This window comes from Rhinoraja longicauda, chromosome 1 (genome assembly GCF_053455715.1).
Source record: "Rhinoraja longicauda isolate Sanriku21f chromosome 1, sRhiLon1.1, whole genome shotgun sequence".
Lineage (NCBI taxonomy): Eukaryota > Metazoa > Chordata > Chondrichthyes > Rajiformes > Arhynchobatidae > Rhinoraja > Rhinoraja longicauda.
The window spans coordinates 21,187,604-21,201,952 of record NC_135953.1 but is presented as its reverse complement, the minus strand read 5'-3'; the positions used below and the strand labels follow the sequence as shown (position 1 = coordinate 21,201,952).

The 14,349-nt window shown below is 42.4% G+C and overlaps 2 protein-coding genes across 10 annotated transcripts in view; one reads left to right on the top strand and one right to left on the bottom strand.

Moving 5' to 3' along the window:
• nsd2 (nuclear receptor binding SET domain protein 2) overlaps nt 1-14,349 on the bottom strand; it is a 110,387-nt gene that overhangs the window by 8,674 nt on the left and 87,364 nt on the right. For all 8 annotated transcript variants that reach the window (XM_078415346.1, XM_078415250.1, XM_078415435.1 and 5 more), the window contains 3 exons: nt 6,727-6,868; nt 3,266-3,372; nt 300-501 (listed from right to left, as the gene is read on the bottom strand). In XM_078415346.1, the coding sequence (XP_078271472.1) occupies nt 300-501; nt 3,266-3,372; nt 6,727-6,868 (451 nt within the window). The remainder of the gene's footprint in view (nt 1-299; nt 502-3,265; nt 3,373-6,726; nt 6,869-14,349) is intronic.
• The window catches only part of LOC144602897 (uncharacterized), a 53,829-nt gene that overhangs the window by 24,900 nt on the left and 14,580 nt on the right, over nt 1-14,349 (top strand). The window lies entirely within an intron of this gene.

The window sequence follows — 14,349 nt, the reverse complement described above, 5'->3', positions numbered from 1 at the left end:
ACTTCTCTAAGCATCCTGCAAGAAAAACAATGTTTTGTATTCTTTAATTGTACGATATTCGAAAGTCTGCATAAAGTATTGGTCTGGGGTAAAGTTACTGTTCAACCCCAGAGGATTAACCCTTTGATTAACCCTTTGTGTAACCCTGCACACGTATTCCATCTTAAACTTGGGAGCCCATTGCTTTATCTTGCTAACCTATATAATTGACCAAATTCACAGCATTTTTTTGTTTAACAAATAAACAGCGAATAGATACTAATTTTAAATTAAAAAAAATAAATCAATAAATTTCATACCAAATGGACGCTTTGTAAGACTAAGGCAGGACAGGTGATATGCCTTTGAACAAACTTTCCTGTCACAGAGCACAAGTTCTCCTCCATCTCTGCAGCGGAAGCATTCATCCTCGTGTGCTTTTTTCCCTTCATTCTTTGATTTGCGTTTTCGTGTTTTCTTTTTCCGCCTTTTTCCTTTATCATCTGAACCATTGCTTGCACTCTAAAATTCCAATTAAACGTAAATGGTTAGCCTAGTGTGCTTATTTTGTTCAGAACAGCAAGAAACCGCTAGTTTTAAACAGCAAACCAGCAGTACAGAATGTGAGAACTGGTTATTTAACATCATTTACACCGAATCAGGATTTCACAACTTGATGCATTTCTATCAGATCTTCATTTATGACTTTTGGGTAGAAAACAAAACAAAAATCTTTACGGGATATGCTGCTCCGTGGCCTAATTTGTTTCATTAAACATGAGATTAGAAAAGTGGATAAAGGAATGGCAAATGGAATTTAATGCGGACAAATGGGAATTTATATATTTTGGAAAATTAAACCAGGAGAGGACTTGCACACTAAATGACCGGTCCCTAGGAAATGATAGAACAAAGTACCTACTTCTCTGAATGTGGCAACGCAGGTTGACAAGGTGCTAAAGATGGCATATGGTATACTTACCTTCACCAGATGGGTACTAAGTACAAAAGTTCGGATATTATGCACAGCAGTATCGGATGTTGGAGGAACAGCACCTGGGATATTGTGCACAACTCTGGTTACCATACTGTAGGAAGGATGTGACCAAGCTACAGAATGTGCAGAAATGATTCACAAGAATGTAGCTGAGACTGGATCCAAGTAGAGATGAATGAATGAATGAATGAATAGGTTTATTGGCCAAGTATGCATATGTAAGGAATGTGCCTTGGTGCTTCGCTCACAAATGACAACACAAAACATACAGTTAACAATTAAGAATAAAGCATAAACACATCAAAACAATAAGGATACACCATTACAGTCTAAACATGTGGGTGAAAATAAACCAGAGCAAAAAAGAGGCTACAGACTTTGGTTATTGAGTAGAACTATCACTCGTGGAAAAAAATCTGTTTTTATGTCTGGCTGTGGCTGCTTTGACAGTCCGGAGTCACCTTCCAGAGGGAAGTGCTTAAAAGAGTTTGTGGCCAGGGTGAGAGGGGTCAGAGATGATCTTGCCCGCTCGCTTCCTGGCCCTTACAGTGTACAGTTTGTCAATGGGGGTAGGTTGCAGCCAACAACCTTCTCAACTGTGCAAACGATCCGTTGCAGCCTCCGGATGTTGTGCTTGGTGGCTGACCAGACCATGATGGAGAAGATGAGGACGGACTCAATGATAGCAGTGTAGAATGTTCAGTCTTTTTCTCACAGTAGGGGAGTCTAAAATTGAAGGGTGTAAATTTAAGATGAGAAGGAAAAGATTAAAGGAGATGAGGGGCAGGCTTTCACATAGAGGGTGTGGGTATATGCAACAAGATACCAGAGAAAGTGGAGGAGGCAGGTACAACTGCAACCTTTAAAAAAGATTCATGGAAATGGTAGGTTTCCATGAATATGGGCCAAATGCAGACAATATGGGCCAAATGCAGACAAATGGCACTAGCTCAGGGAGGCATCTTGGTCAGCATGGACTAGTTGGGCAAAAGACCTGTTCCATGCTATACAACTCTATGACTATAATTTTAGATGAACAAAATTGATCGGGTCCTTCAGATTTAACCCCCTCAGTTACGAGATACTTGTGTGACAATGTATTGGCAGGATAATATAAGCAAGTTTATAGTATTCAGCTGGCCAGTTTCATTAAACTAGACAGAGGTCACAAATGGTCCTCTGAATGTAGGTAATGCATCTCCACATTGAATACTTCACTAATACTTCCAAAAGGGAAGGAAGTAATCATAAAATAATGAAATCACATCTTCCTCCAGTAGTTATCATTCCTCCAAAGTTTTAATTACATTTCCACCAAATTATATTCTTTGAAGTCAAACCGAGATCACAAAGTACGGAAAAAGTCTTTAAATCCAGTGCTACATTAATCAAAACAATATCAGAGACCTGTGATTTTAATGTAAAAAATATCCATAATTTGGCAATTATTGGTTTAATCCTATATTAATCAAAGAAAGGGGAATTTTCAAAGAAAGGGGAATCTATTATGCTACGAGGTTATATGAGGTGTTGAAGCAGTTGATTGGTGGGGGTGAGGATCGGCGAGTGGGTGAGGGAAGAAAATTAATGTAAGAGTTTATTCAGATTTTTACAAATGAAATGCCATGCATAATGGCTAATGCAGTTACACAAAATAACAGTAATATACAAGGATGAATTGGGAACTGATTGATAATTAGAACAAGTTAACAATCCATTTTTGTGCTGTCGTTTCTGTAAATTAGTGGAGTATGACAGGGATTGTGTCTGCATACTTGTACCTGTCAGCGAGTACAATAAATGTTTTAGAGAAACAGGCCAAGTGTTATGCATCTAAATTTAAAGATAATACAAAATTATGTGGGAAATTAAGCAGAAATTCTGATAGTGGGCAACAAAAGGATGGTGGGAAATTATGTGGAGAAACATGAAATATTATTCTGCTTAGGTAGGAAAAATAGGAAATCAGAATTTTTAAACATTCTGTGATTGCAGATGATGCTGCATTCGTAGGGCAACTAGGCATCTTTTTATACATTTGTCAAAGAATTTTAAACGTACCCTCCATCATGCAACGATAACAGCAAAGGCCATGTCATTCTTCATTTCAAAAAGATTTGACTGTAATTATTTTGCGATCTGATGAACCCACAACTGGAAAAACCATGTGCACTTCCAATCTCTTTTAATCCAAATTGCATTGAGTTCACACAAATCAAGTCATTGGCCAAATGTATCATTATCTGTGTTGCTTTTGCATGTTTTACGCCTGGATAAAATAATTCTCACCTTGGGTCTGACCCCGAGGAATCCACTGCAGTTTGGCGCCCCGCACTTGCAAATAGTCTTCTCATTGCCAAGGCAATCAAGATTATAATTAAAGGTGAGTTCAGTCCCTATGGGATAAACGTAAGAGTCATATTATGATATATTGATTTTAGTGTTAGCATTATTATTGTATTAGCAGCATATTTTTTAAATGACCCAGAAGTAAATGTAAATGGGTTGGTGGGTAAGTTTACGGAATCTGAAGTAGGCTGTCAGAAGATGTGGATTTGCTGCAGAAACGGGCGTAAAAATGGCAGATGGAGTTTAATCCAAGCAAATGTGAGGTGTTGCACTTTAGGAGGTTGAAGGAGAGAGTATGCAGTTAATGGCAACACCGTTAAGAGCATTGATCTGCACAGGGATCCTGGAGTCTAAGTTCATAGCTCTCTCAAGGTGGCAGCATAAATAGACAGGGTGGTGAAGAAGGCATATGGTATGTTTGCCTTCATTGCTAGGGGCATTGAATACAAGAGTCAGGAGGTATTGATGCAACTGCATAAGACTTTGGTTAGGCTGCATTTGGAGTCTTTTGTGCAGTTCTGGTCACCCTAATACAGGAAAGAGGTGTAGGAGTGAACTGAAGATGCTGGTTTATATCGAAGATAGACACAAAATGCTGGAGTAACTCAAGAGTCAGGTAGCTTTTCTGGAGAAAAAGAGAACATCACCACATATTTTTGGGCAAGCTGGATAAATACATCCTGGAAGGTGTAACTGGATGCAATGACTGGGTTAGATAGACAAGGGTGGGTGTGCGAGACATCCTTGTGAGGAGAATAAATGCCAAGAGAGATCTAAACCAACATGTAGAGGAACCAACGAGAGAGCAGGCTATTCTAGACTGGGTATTGAGTAATGAGGAAGGATTAGTTAGCAGTCTTGATGTGCCCCTTGGGCAAGAGTGACCATAATATGATTTATTCACAAAATGCTGGAGTAACTCAGCAGGTCAGGCAGCATCTCGGGAGAGAAGGAATGGGTGACGTTTCGGGTCGAGACCGTTCTTCAGGCTGATGTCAGGGGGACCATAATATGGTTGAGTTCTTCATTAGGATGGAGAGTGACTTAGTTAATTCAGAAACAACGGTTCTGAACTTAAAGAAAGGTAACTTTGAGGGCATGAGACGTGAATTGGCCAAGATAGACTGGCAATTGATTCTTAAAGGGTTGACCGTGGATATGCAATGGAAGGCATTTAAAGAACGCATGGATGAACTACAACAATTGTTCATCCCAGTTTGGCAAAAGAATAAATCAGGGAAGGTAGTGCATCCGTGGCTAACAAGGGAAATTAGGGATAGTATCAAAACAAAAGATGAAGCATACAAATTAGCAAGAAAAAGCAGCCTACCAGAGGACTGGGAGAAATTCAGAGTCCAGCAGAGGAAGACAAAGGGCTTAATTAGGAAAGGGAAAATAAATTATGAAAGGGAACATAAAAACTGACTGCAAAAGCTTTTATAGATATGTGAAGAGAAAAAGGTTAGTTAAAACAAATGTAGGTCCCTTGCAGTCAGAAACAGATGAATTGATCATGGGGAACAAGGACATGGCAGACCAATTGAATAACTACTTTGGTTCTGTCTTCACTAAGGAAGACATAAATAATCTGCCGGAAATAGCAGGGGACCGGGGGTCAAATGAGATGGAGGAACTGAGTGAAATCCAGGTTAGTCGGGAAGTGGTGTTAGGTAAATTGAATGGATTAAAGGCCGATAAATCCCCAGGGCCAGATAGGCTGCATCCCAGAGTGCTTAAGGAGGTAGCCCCAGAAATAGTGGATGCATCAGTGATAATTTTTCAAAACTCTTTGGATTCTGGAGTAGTTCCTGAGGATTGGAGGGTAGCTAATGTAACCCCACTTTTCAAAAAGGGAGGTAGAGAGAAAACGGGGAATTACAGACCAGTTAGTCTAACATCGGTAGTGGGGAAAATGCTAGAGTCAGTTATTAAAGATGGGATAGCAGCACATTTGGAAAGTGGTGAAATCATTGGACAAAGTCAGCATGGATTTGGTAAATCATGTCTGACGAATCTTAGAATTTTTCGAGGATGTAACTAGTAGAGTGGATAAGGGAGAACCAGTGGATGTGTTATATCTGGACTTCCAGAAGGCTTTCGACAAGGTCCCACATAAGAGATTAGTATGCAAACTTAAAGCACACGGTATTGTGGGTTCAGTATTGATGGGGATAGAGAACTGGCTGGCAGACAGGAAGCAAAGAGTAGGAATAAACAGGTCCTTTTCAGAATGGCAGGCAGTGACTAGTGGGGTACCACAAGGCTCAGTGCTGGGACCCCAGCTATTTACAATATATATTAATGATTTGGACGAGGGAATTGAATGCAACATCTCCAAGTTTGCGGGTGACACGAAGCTGGGGGGCAGTGTTAGCTGTGAGGAGGATGCTAGGAGGCTGCAACGTGACTTGGATAGGTTAGGCGAGTGGGCAAAGGCATGGCAGATGCAGTATAATGTGGATAAATGTGAGGTTATCCACTTTGGTGGCAAGAACAGGAAAGCAGACTATTATCTGAATGGTGGCCGATTAGGAGACGGGGAGATGCAGCGAGACCTGGGTGTCGTGGTACACCAGTCATTGAAAGTAGGCATGCAGGTGCAGCAGGCAGTGAAGAAAGCGAATGGTATGTTGGCATTCATAGCGAGGGGATTTGAGTATAGGAGCAGGGAGGTTCTGCTGCAGTTGTACAGGGCATTGGTGAGACCACACCTGGAGTATTGCGTACAGTTTTGGTCTCCTAATCTGAGGAAAGACATTCTTGCCATAGAGGGAGTACAGAGAAGGTTCACCAGATTGATTCCTGGGATGGCAGGACTTTCATATGAAGAAAGACTGGATAGACTCGGCTTGCACTCGCTGGAATTTAGAAGATTGAGGGGGGATCTTATAGAAACTTACAAAATTCTTAAGGGGGGGATCAGGCTAGATGCAGGAAGATTGTTCCCAATGTTGGGGAAGTCCAGAACAAGGGGTCACAGTTTAAGGATAAGGGGGAAGTCTTTTAGGACCGAGATGTGAAAGTTTTTTTTCACACAGAGAGTGGTGAATCTGTGGATTTCTCTGCCACAGAAGGTAGTTGAAGCCAGTTCATTGGCTATATTTAAGAGGGAGTTAGATGTGGCCCTTGTGGCTAAAGGGATCAGGGGGTATGGAGAGAAGGCAGGTACGGGATACTGAATTGGATGATCAGCCATGATCATATTGAATGGCGGTGCAGGCTCGAAGGGCCGAATGGCCTACTCCTGCACCTATTTTCTATGTTTCTATGATTCAGTGGCCTGTTTCAGTATTGCAGATTCCAGTTCTTCCTGTGCATTTGTTTTGATGAGCCCAAGGCTAAAAAAGACTTGTCACAAATCTGTGGTGGCCTCTTCGGTTTACATCAACAATCTCCATTACCTGCTGGTATATCACAGAGAGAAAACAACCCAACTCGAGTATCTCCATTCACTGTCCACTTTTGTGTTTCACAATTAGGTTGGCAACTATGGTTCATAAAACGACAATAATTCCCTTTAGGCCCAGCATCAATGATTCGATCCTGAAATAAACAATGAAGTTACATTAATAAACTTGTTGTAAGTATTAGAGTCATAGAGTCATACAGCAGAGAAACAGGCCATTAAGCCCAACTTGCCCACACTGACCAACATGTTCCATCCACACTAGTCCCACCGGCCTGTTTTTGGCCCATATCCCTTCAAATCCATCCTAATTGTACCTGATTGTTTCTTAAATATTGCAATGGTCCCTATCTCAACCACCTCCTCTGGCAGTTCGTTCCATACACCCACCACCCATTTGTGTGAATAAATGTAAGTTATAGTACACTTGAAAGTTGGCTTATTTTGAAAAGCAGGGGAGTGTCCTGGGCAGTAATTAACCCTGAAACACGATCACTAAAATAGTGTCTAAAAAAGGGTCCCAACCTGTAATGACATCTACCATGTTCCCCAAGGATGCTGCTTGACCTGCTGAGTTACTCCAGCACTTTGTGTCATTTTGTGTATTAACTAGCATCTACAGTTCTGTTTCTACCTCTATACTATGTATTGTGATTTATTTCATTTACGCATGTGAGATTGCTAAGTTTTCTGTCATTACCATAAAGCATATCCGAGGTCAAGAAAAGTGCTTTATTTGCAAGAACATTCTGTGAGTGCCAAAAACAAAGTATTGGAGGAACTCAGCGGGTCATGCGATATTTGTGGTGGGAATGAACAGATAACATTTCAAGGAGGGACCTTTCTTGAGATTGATGGAGTAAGAAGACGGCTGAAAAAGAGGTGGGGATGCGGGTGACTGGCAGATAGATGATAATGACAAAGGCTGGAGATCCAAAGGAGACAAAAGGGTGTCACACAAGGAAAGAACGACACAAAGCTGAGGGTGAAAGGGATGGGGGAACAAAGGTGATGGGCGGGGTGGGAAATGAGCGTGGAGGAGGAGAAAGGAGTAGGCTGATTGGGATGGTGGAAAAAATGTGTGCACACCAGGGAGGGGGACATATTACTTGAAATAGGAGAATTGAATGTTCACACCATTGATATAGAGGCTACCCAAGCAGAATATGAGGTTCTGTCCTTCTAGGTCGCATTTGGCCTCTGGTAGAAAGGTCGATATGGGAGTGGGAAGGAAAGTTAAAATAGTTAACAATCTGGAACTCCAGCAGGCCTTATCTGAGTACAGTGTTCGTCAAAAAGTGTGGCCTAGTCTATGTTTGGTCTCGCTGATGTAGAAGAAGCCACAACAGGAGCATCAAATGCACTAGTTGAGTTTGGAAGAAGTCCCAGTGAACCTCGATTTCACCGGAAAGGGCTGCGGTTGTCACTGAATGGAATGGTGTGGTGGTATAGGGACAGGTGTTACATCTCATGCGATGACAGGGGTAAGCGCTTGGCTGAGCTGGCTGCCATCTGGCAATACAATGGCATCATTAGAATAACAGCACCACAACTTGGGTGGTTGCAGTGTCTGTCTATATGGAGTTTGTACGTTCTCCTTGCGACCACGTGGGTTTTCTCTAGGTGCTCCGAATTCCACCCGCACTCCAAAGATGTAAAGGTTTGGAGGTTAATTGGTTTTGGTAAAATTTGTAAATTGTCCCTGGTATGTAGGATAATATACGGGGTGATCACTGGTGTGGACTCGGTGAGCTGAAGGGCCTGTTTCTGTGCTGTATCTCTAAGGTCTAAAGTAAAGCTCAACAGGTCATTATAACATTTACTTTGAGAGATTTGCAATGCGCAAATCATTTTCTACATTTTCAGTAATGCAACAGTGGCTACAAGTTAATGAATATAACTTTAGTTAGTTTAGTTTAGAGATACAGCGTGAAAACAGGCCCTTCGGCCCACCGAATCTGTGCCGATCAGTGGTCCCATACACTAGCACTATTCTACACACTAGTGACAATTTTCAATCTTTTACTGAAACCAATTCCCCTAAAACCCTGTACGTCTTTGGAGTATGGGAGGAAACCAGAGCACCCGATGAAAACCCACATGGTCACGGGGAGAATGTACAAACTCCGTACTGACAGCACCCATAACCAGGATTGAACCTAGTTCTCTGGCGCTGTAAGGCACCAACACCACTGCTGCTGTGTCACTGTGCCACCCGCAAACTACATTGAAGTATCATGGCAGGTTCAATAAATTCAAGTTTTCTTTTCCTTTTGTTATTGATTACCAGCATCAAGAATGTCTTACTCTGAAGGAAAAATGTGATCATAGGGTTCATAATTATACTCTTATTAAATCATCTTTTCTATATTTATAAGTCTGCAGATGACATAAAAAATGGTGGTATGTAGGTGGAATTAGTCAAGGATAAAGAATTGTATCAATCAAGGTAAGATGGATGGGCAGAGCATTGGCAAATGGAATTTATCTTGGTGATGCACTTTGGAGGACGAATACGAATAGGAATACACAATGCATGGTCCCAAGGAACATTGAGTAGTTGGAATCTGGTGTACAGGTCTAAAGGTTGATAAGTTGTTGATCAGGACATGTGGGATAGGGAGCTTATGGTACAAATGTATAAAACACTACTTAGATCAGGTCAGTTTGGTGTAATGGTTGCAACACAACAGTTAAGATGATGTAACTGAGGGTATGAGACGTGAATTGGCCAAGATAGACTGGCAATTGATTCTTAAAGGGTTGACGGTGGATATGCAATGGAAGGCATTTAAAGACCGCATGGATGAACTACAACAATTGTTCATCCCAGTTTGGCAAAAGAATAAATCAGGGAAGGTAGTGCATCCGTGGCTAACAAGGGAAATTAGGGATAGTATCAAAACAAAAGATGAAGCATACAAATTAGCAAGAAAAAGCAGCCTACCAGAGGACTGGGAGAAATTCAGAGTCCAGCAGAGAAGGACAAAGGGCTTAATTAGGAAAGGGAAAATAAATTATGAAAGGAAACTGGCAGGGAACATAAAAACTGACTGCAAAAGCTTTTATAGATTTGTGAAGAGAAAAAGGTTAGTTAAAACAAATGTAGGTCCCTTGCAGTCAGAAACAGGTGAATTGATCATGGGGAACAAGGACATGGCAGACCAATTGAATAACTACTTTGGTTCTGTCTTCACTAAGGAAGACATAAATAATCTGCCGGAAATAGCAGGGGACCGGGGGTCAAATGAGATGGAGGAACTGAGTGAAATCCAGGTTAGTCGGGAAGTGGTGTTAGGTAAATTGAATGGATTAAAGGCCGATAAATCCCCAGGGCCAGATAGGCTGCATCCCAGAGTGCTTAAGGAGGTAGCCCCAGAAATAGTGGATGCATCAGTGATAATTTTTCAAAACTCTTTGGATTCTGGAGTAGTTCCTGAGGATTGGAGGGTAGCTAATGTAACCCCACTTTTCAAAAAGGGAGGTAGAGAGAAAACGGGGAATTACAGACCAGTTAGTCTAACATCGGTAGTGGGGAAAATGCTAGAGTCAGTTATTAAAGATGGGATAGCAGCATATTTGGAAACCCTTTATGGGTCCCTTTCAGAATGGCAGGCAGTGACTAGTGGGGTACCGCAAGGCTCGGTGTTGGGACCGCAGCTATTTACAATATACATCAATGACTTGGATGAAGGGATTAAAAGTACCATTAGCAAATTTGCCGATGATACAAAGCTAGGTGGCAGTGTGAACTGGGAGGAAGATGCTATGAGGTTGCAGGGTGACTTGGACAGGTTGTGTGAGTGGGCGGATGCATGGCAGATGCAGTTTAATGTGGATAAGTGTGAGGTTATCCACTTTGGTGGTAAGAATAGGAAGGCAGATTATTATTTGAATGGTGTCAAGTTAGGAAAAGGGGACGTACAACGTGATCTGGGTGTCTTAGTGCATCAGTCACTGAAAGGAAGCATGCAGGTACAGCAGGCAGTGAAGAAAGCCAATGGAATGTTGGCCTTCATAACAAGAGGAGTTGAGTATAGGAGCAAAGAGGTCCTTCTGCAGTTGAACAGGGCCCTTGTGAGACCGCACCTGGAGTACTCTGTGCAGTTTTGGTCTCCAAATTTGAGGAAGGATATTCTTGCTATTGAGGGCGTGCAGCGTAGGTTTACTAGGTTAATTCCCGGAATGGCGGGACTGTCATATGTTGAAAGACTGGAGCGACTAGGTTTGTACACACTGGAATTTAGAAGGATGAGAGGGGATCTTATCGAAACATATAAGATTATTAAGGGGTTGGACATGTTAGAGGCAGGAAACATGTTCCCAATGTTGGGCGAGTCCAGAACCAGGGGCCACAGTTTAAGAATAAGGGGTAGGCCATTTAGAACAGAGATGAGGAAAAACTTTTTTAGTCAGAGAGTTGTGAATCTGTGGAATTCTCTGCCTCAGAGGGCAATGGAGGCCAATTCTCTGAATACATTCAAGAGAGAGCTAGATAGAGCTCTTAAGGATAGCGGAGTCAGGGGGTATGGGGAGAAAGCAGGAACGGGGTACTGATTGTGAATGATCAGCCATGATCACATTGAATGGCGGTGCTGGCTTGAAGGGCCGAATGGCGTACTCCTGCACCTATTGTCTATTGAAAGTGGTGAAATCATTGGACAAAGTTAGCATGGATTTATGAAAGGTAAATCATGTCTGACGAACCTTATAGAATTTTTCGAGGATGTGACTAGTAGAGTGGATAAGGGAGAGTCAGTGGATGTGTTATATCTGGACTTCCAGAAGGCCTTCGACAAGGTCCCACATAAGAGATTAGTATGCAAACTTAAAGCACACGGTATTGTGGGTTCAGTATTGATGTGGATAGAGAACTGGCTGGCAGACAGGAAGCAAAGAGTAGGAATAAACGGGTCCTTTTCAGAATGGCAGGCAGTGACTAGTGGGGTACCACAAGACTCAGTGCTGGGACCCCCAGCTATTTACAATATATATTAAAAATTTGGACGAGGGAATTGAATACAACATCTCCAAGTTTGCGGATGACACGAAGCTGGGGGGCAGTGTTAGCTGTGAGGAGGATGCAAGGTGACTTGGATAGGTTAGGTGAGTGGGCAAATGAATGGCAGATGCAGTATAATGTGGATAAATGTGAGGTTATCCACTTTGGTGGCAAGAACAGGAAAGCAGACTATTATCTGAATGGTGGCCGATTAGGAAAAGGGGAGATGCAACGAGACCTGGGTGTCGTGGTACACCAGTCATTGAAAGTAGGCATGCAGGTGCAGCAGGCAGTGAAGAAAACAAATGGTATGTTGGCATTCATAGCGAGGGGATTTGAATATAGGAGCAGGGAGGTTCTGCTGCAGTTGTACAGGGCATTGGTGAGACCACACCTGGAGTATTGCGTACAGTTTTGGTCTCCTAATCTGAGGAAAGACATTCTTGCCATAGGGGGAGTACAGAGAGGGTTCACCAGATTGGTTCCTGGGATGGCAGGACTTTCATATGAAGAAAGACTGGATAGACTCGGCTTGTACTCGCTGGAATTTAGAAGATTGAGGGGGGGATCTTATAGAAACTTACAAAATTCTTAAGGGGTTGGACAGGCTAGATGCAGGAAGATTGTTCCCGATGTTGAGGAAGTCCAGAACAATGGGTCACAGTTTAAGGATATGGGGAAGTCTTTTAGGATCGAGATGAGAAAGTTTTTTTTCCCACACAGAGTGGTGAATCTGTGGAATTCTCTGCCACAGAAGGTAGTTGAGGCCAGTTCATTGGCTATATTTAAGAGGGAGTTAGATGTGGCTAAAGGAATCAGGGGGTATGGAGAGAAGGCAGGTACAGGATGATCAGCCATGATCATATTGAATGGCGGTGCAGGCTCGAAAGGCAGAATGGCCTACTCCTGCACCTATTTTCTATGTTTCTATGAGAGTGCACTTGCAGAGGAAATTTACCATGGACCATTTGAGTTATGAAAAAGGGCTGGACAGCACTTTGTTTTCCTTGGAGTGAGGATGGTTGGGGGTGGGTGTCCCGATAGAAGTGCACAAAATTAAAGGGGCTCAGATAAGGCAGGTATTAGGAACCTTTCCCCTTTATCTAAAACCAGACAGCATGGTGTAAAATTGTATCAGAGGGTACTAGACCAAGTGGACCCAAACCTCTCCTGCATTGGTGCAGCACCCTCTCCTTCCCACCTCCCCCCCCCTCCCATCCCCCTCAACCCCCCTTATCCTACCTCCTTCCCCCCCATCCTCCCTAGGAGATAGATTTAAACTTTAAAATGTGAATAACTTTAAAAATATAACACCGATTTCAATGAAACTTCTTCCATTAGCACCAAAGGAACGACGGTGAGTAAAGTGGGCCTACAATTGTCACGCTATCGCGTACCGTTTTGGCTGTAGTTCAGGAACAAACAAACAAACGAGAGCTTTAGTATATAGATATATAGATGGGGAGAAGGCAGGAGAATGGGGTTTGGGGCTAGATAGATCAGCCATGATTGGATGGCTGAATAGAATTCATGGGCCAAATGGCCTAATTCTGCTCCTATCACATCTTATGAAAATAATGGGCAAGAGGTGATCTGACAAGTAGTTTTTGCCACCTGGAGTGAGACTGGAATTTGGAACACACTGCCTAATGGAACTGATTCCATCACACTGCTGGAAAAGGCAAGTACTCTCAAACCATTTTAACATTGCCTAGACAAGCACTTGAATTGCCATGGCAGAGAAAGCACTTGACCAAGTGTTACAAAAACGATATTAATATTGGTAGGCATTGTGGGCCAAAGAATGTGTTTCCACGTTGCCCAACCATGAATATGAGCACTTGCGTAATATGACAATCACACCAAGCAATATCTTTTAATTTTGTGGGAACCCCAAAATTAGCCAGCTCACAAATGCGGAAGCATGAAAATATCTGGTCACTAACAAGTCCAATAATTGCATGTTTTAATTTAGGTGTTGTGGGAATGACGCTGGGTTCTGCAATCACCATACCAACACTTAGAAACATAGAAAATAGGTGCAGGAGGAGGCCATTTGGCCCTATGAGCCAGCACCGCCATTCATTGTGATCATCTACAATCAGTAACCTGTGCCTGCCTTCTCCCCATAATCCCTTGATTCCACTAGCTCCTCGAGCTCTATCTAACTCTCTTTTAAATTCATCCAGTGAATTGGCCTCCACTGCCTTCTGTGGCAGAGAATTCCGCAAATTCATAACTCTCTGGGTGAAAAGTTTTTTCTCACAGTTTTAAATGGCCTCCCCTTTATTCTTAGACTGTGGCCCCTGGTTCTGGACTCCCCCAAAATTGGGAACATTTTTCCTGCATCTAGCTTGTCCAGTCTTTTTATAATTTTATATGTCTCTATATGATCCCCTCTCATCCTTCTAAGCTCCAGTCAATACAAGCCTAGTCTTTCCAATCTTTCCTCATATGACAGTCCTTCCATCCCAGTGATTAATCTCGTGAACCTCCTTTTACCGCTATCCAAATGCGCCGTTATTACCTCTTTAATAATTGACTCCAGCACTTCCCCACCACCGATGTCAGGCTAACTGGTCTGTAATTCCCCGTTTTCTCTCTCGCTCCTTTCTT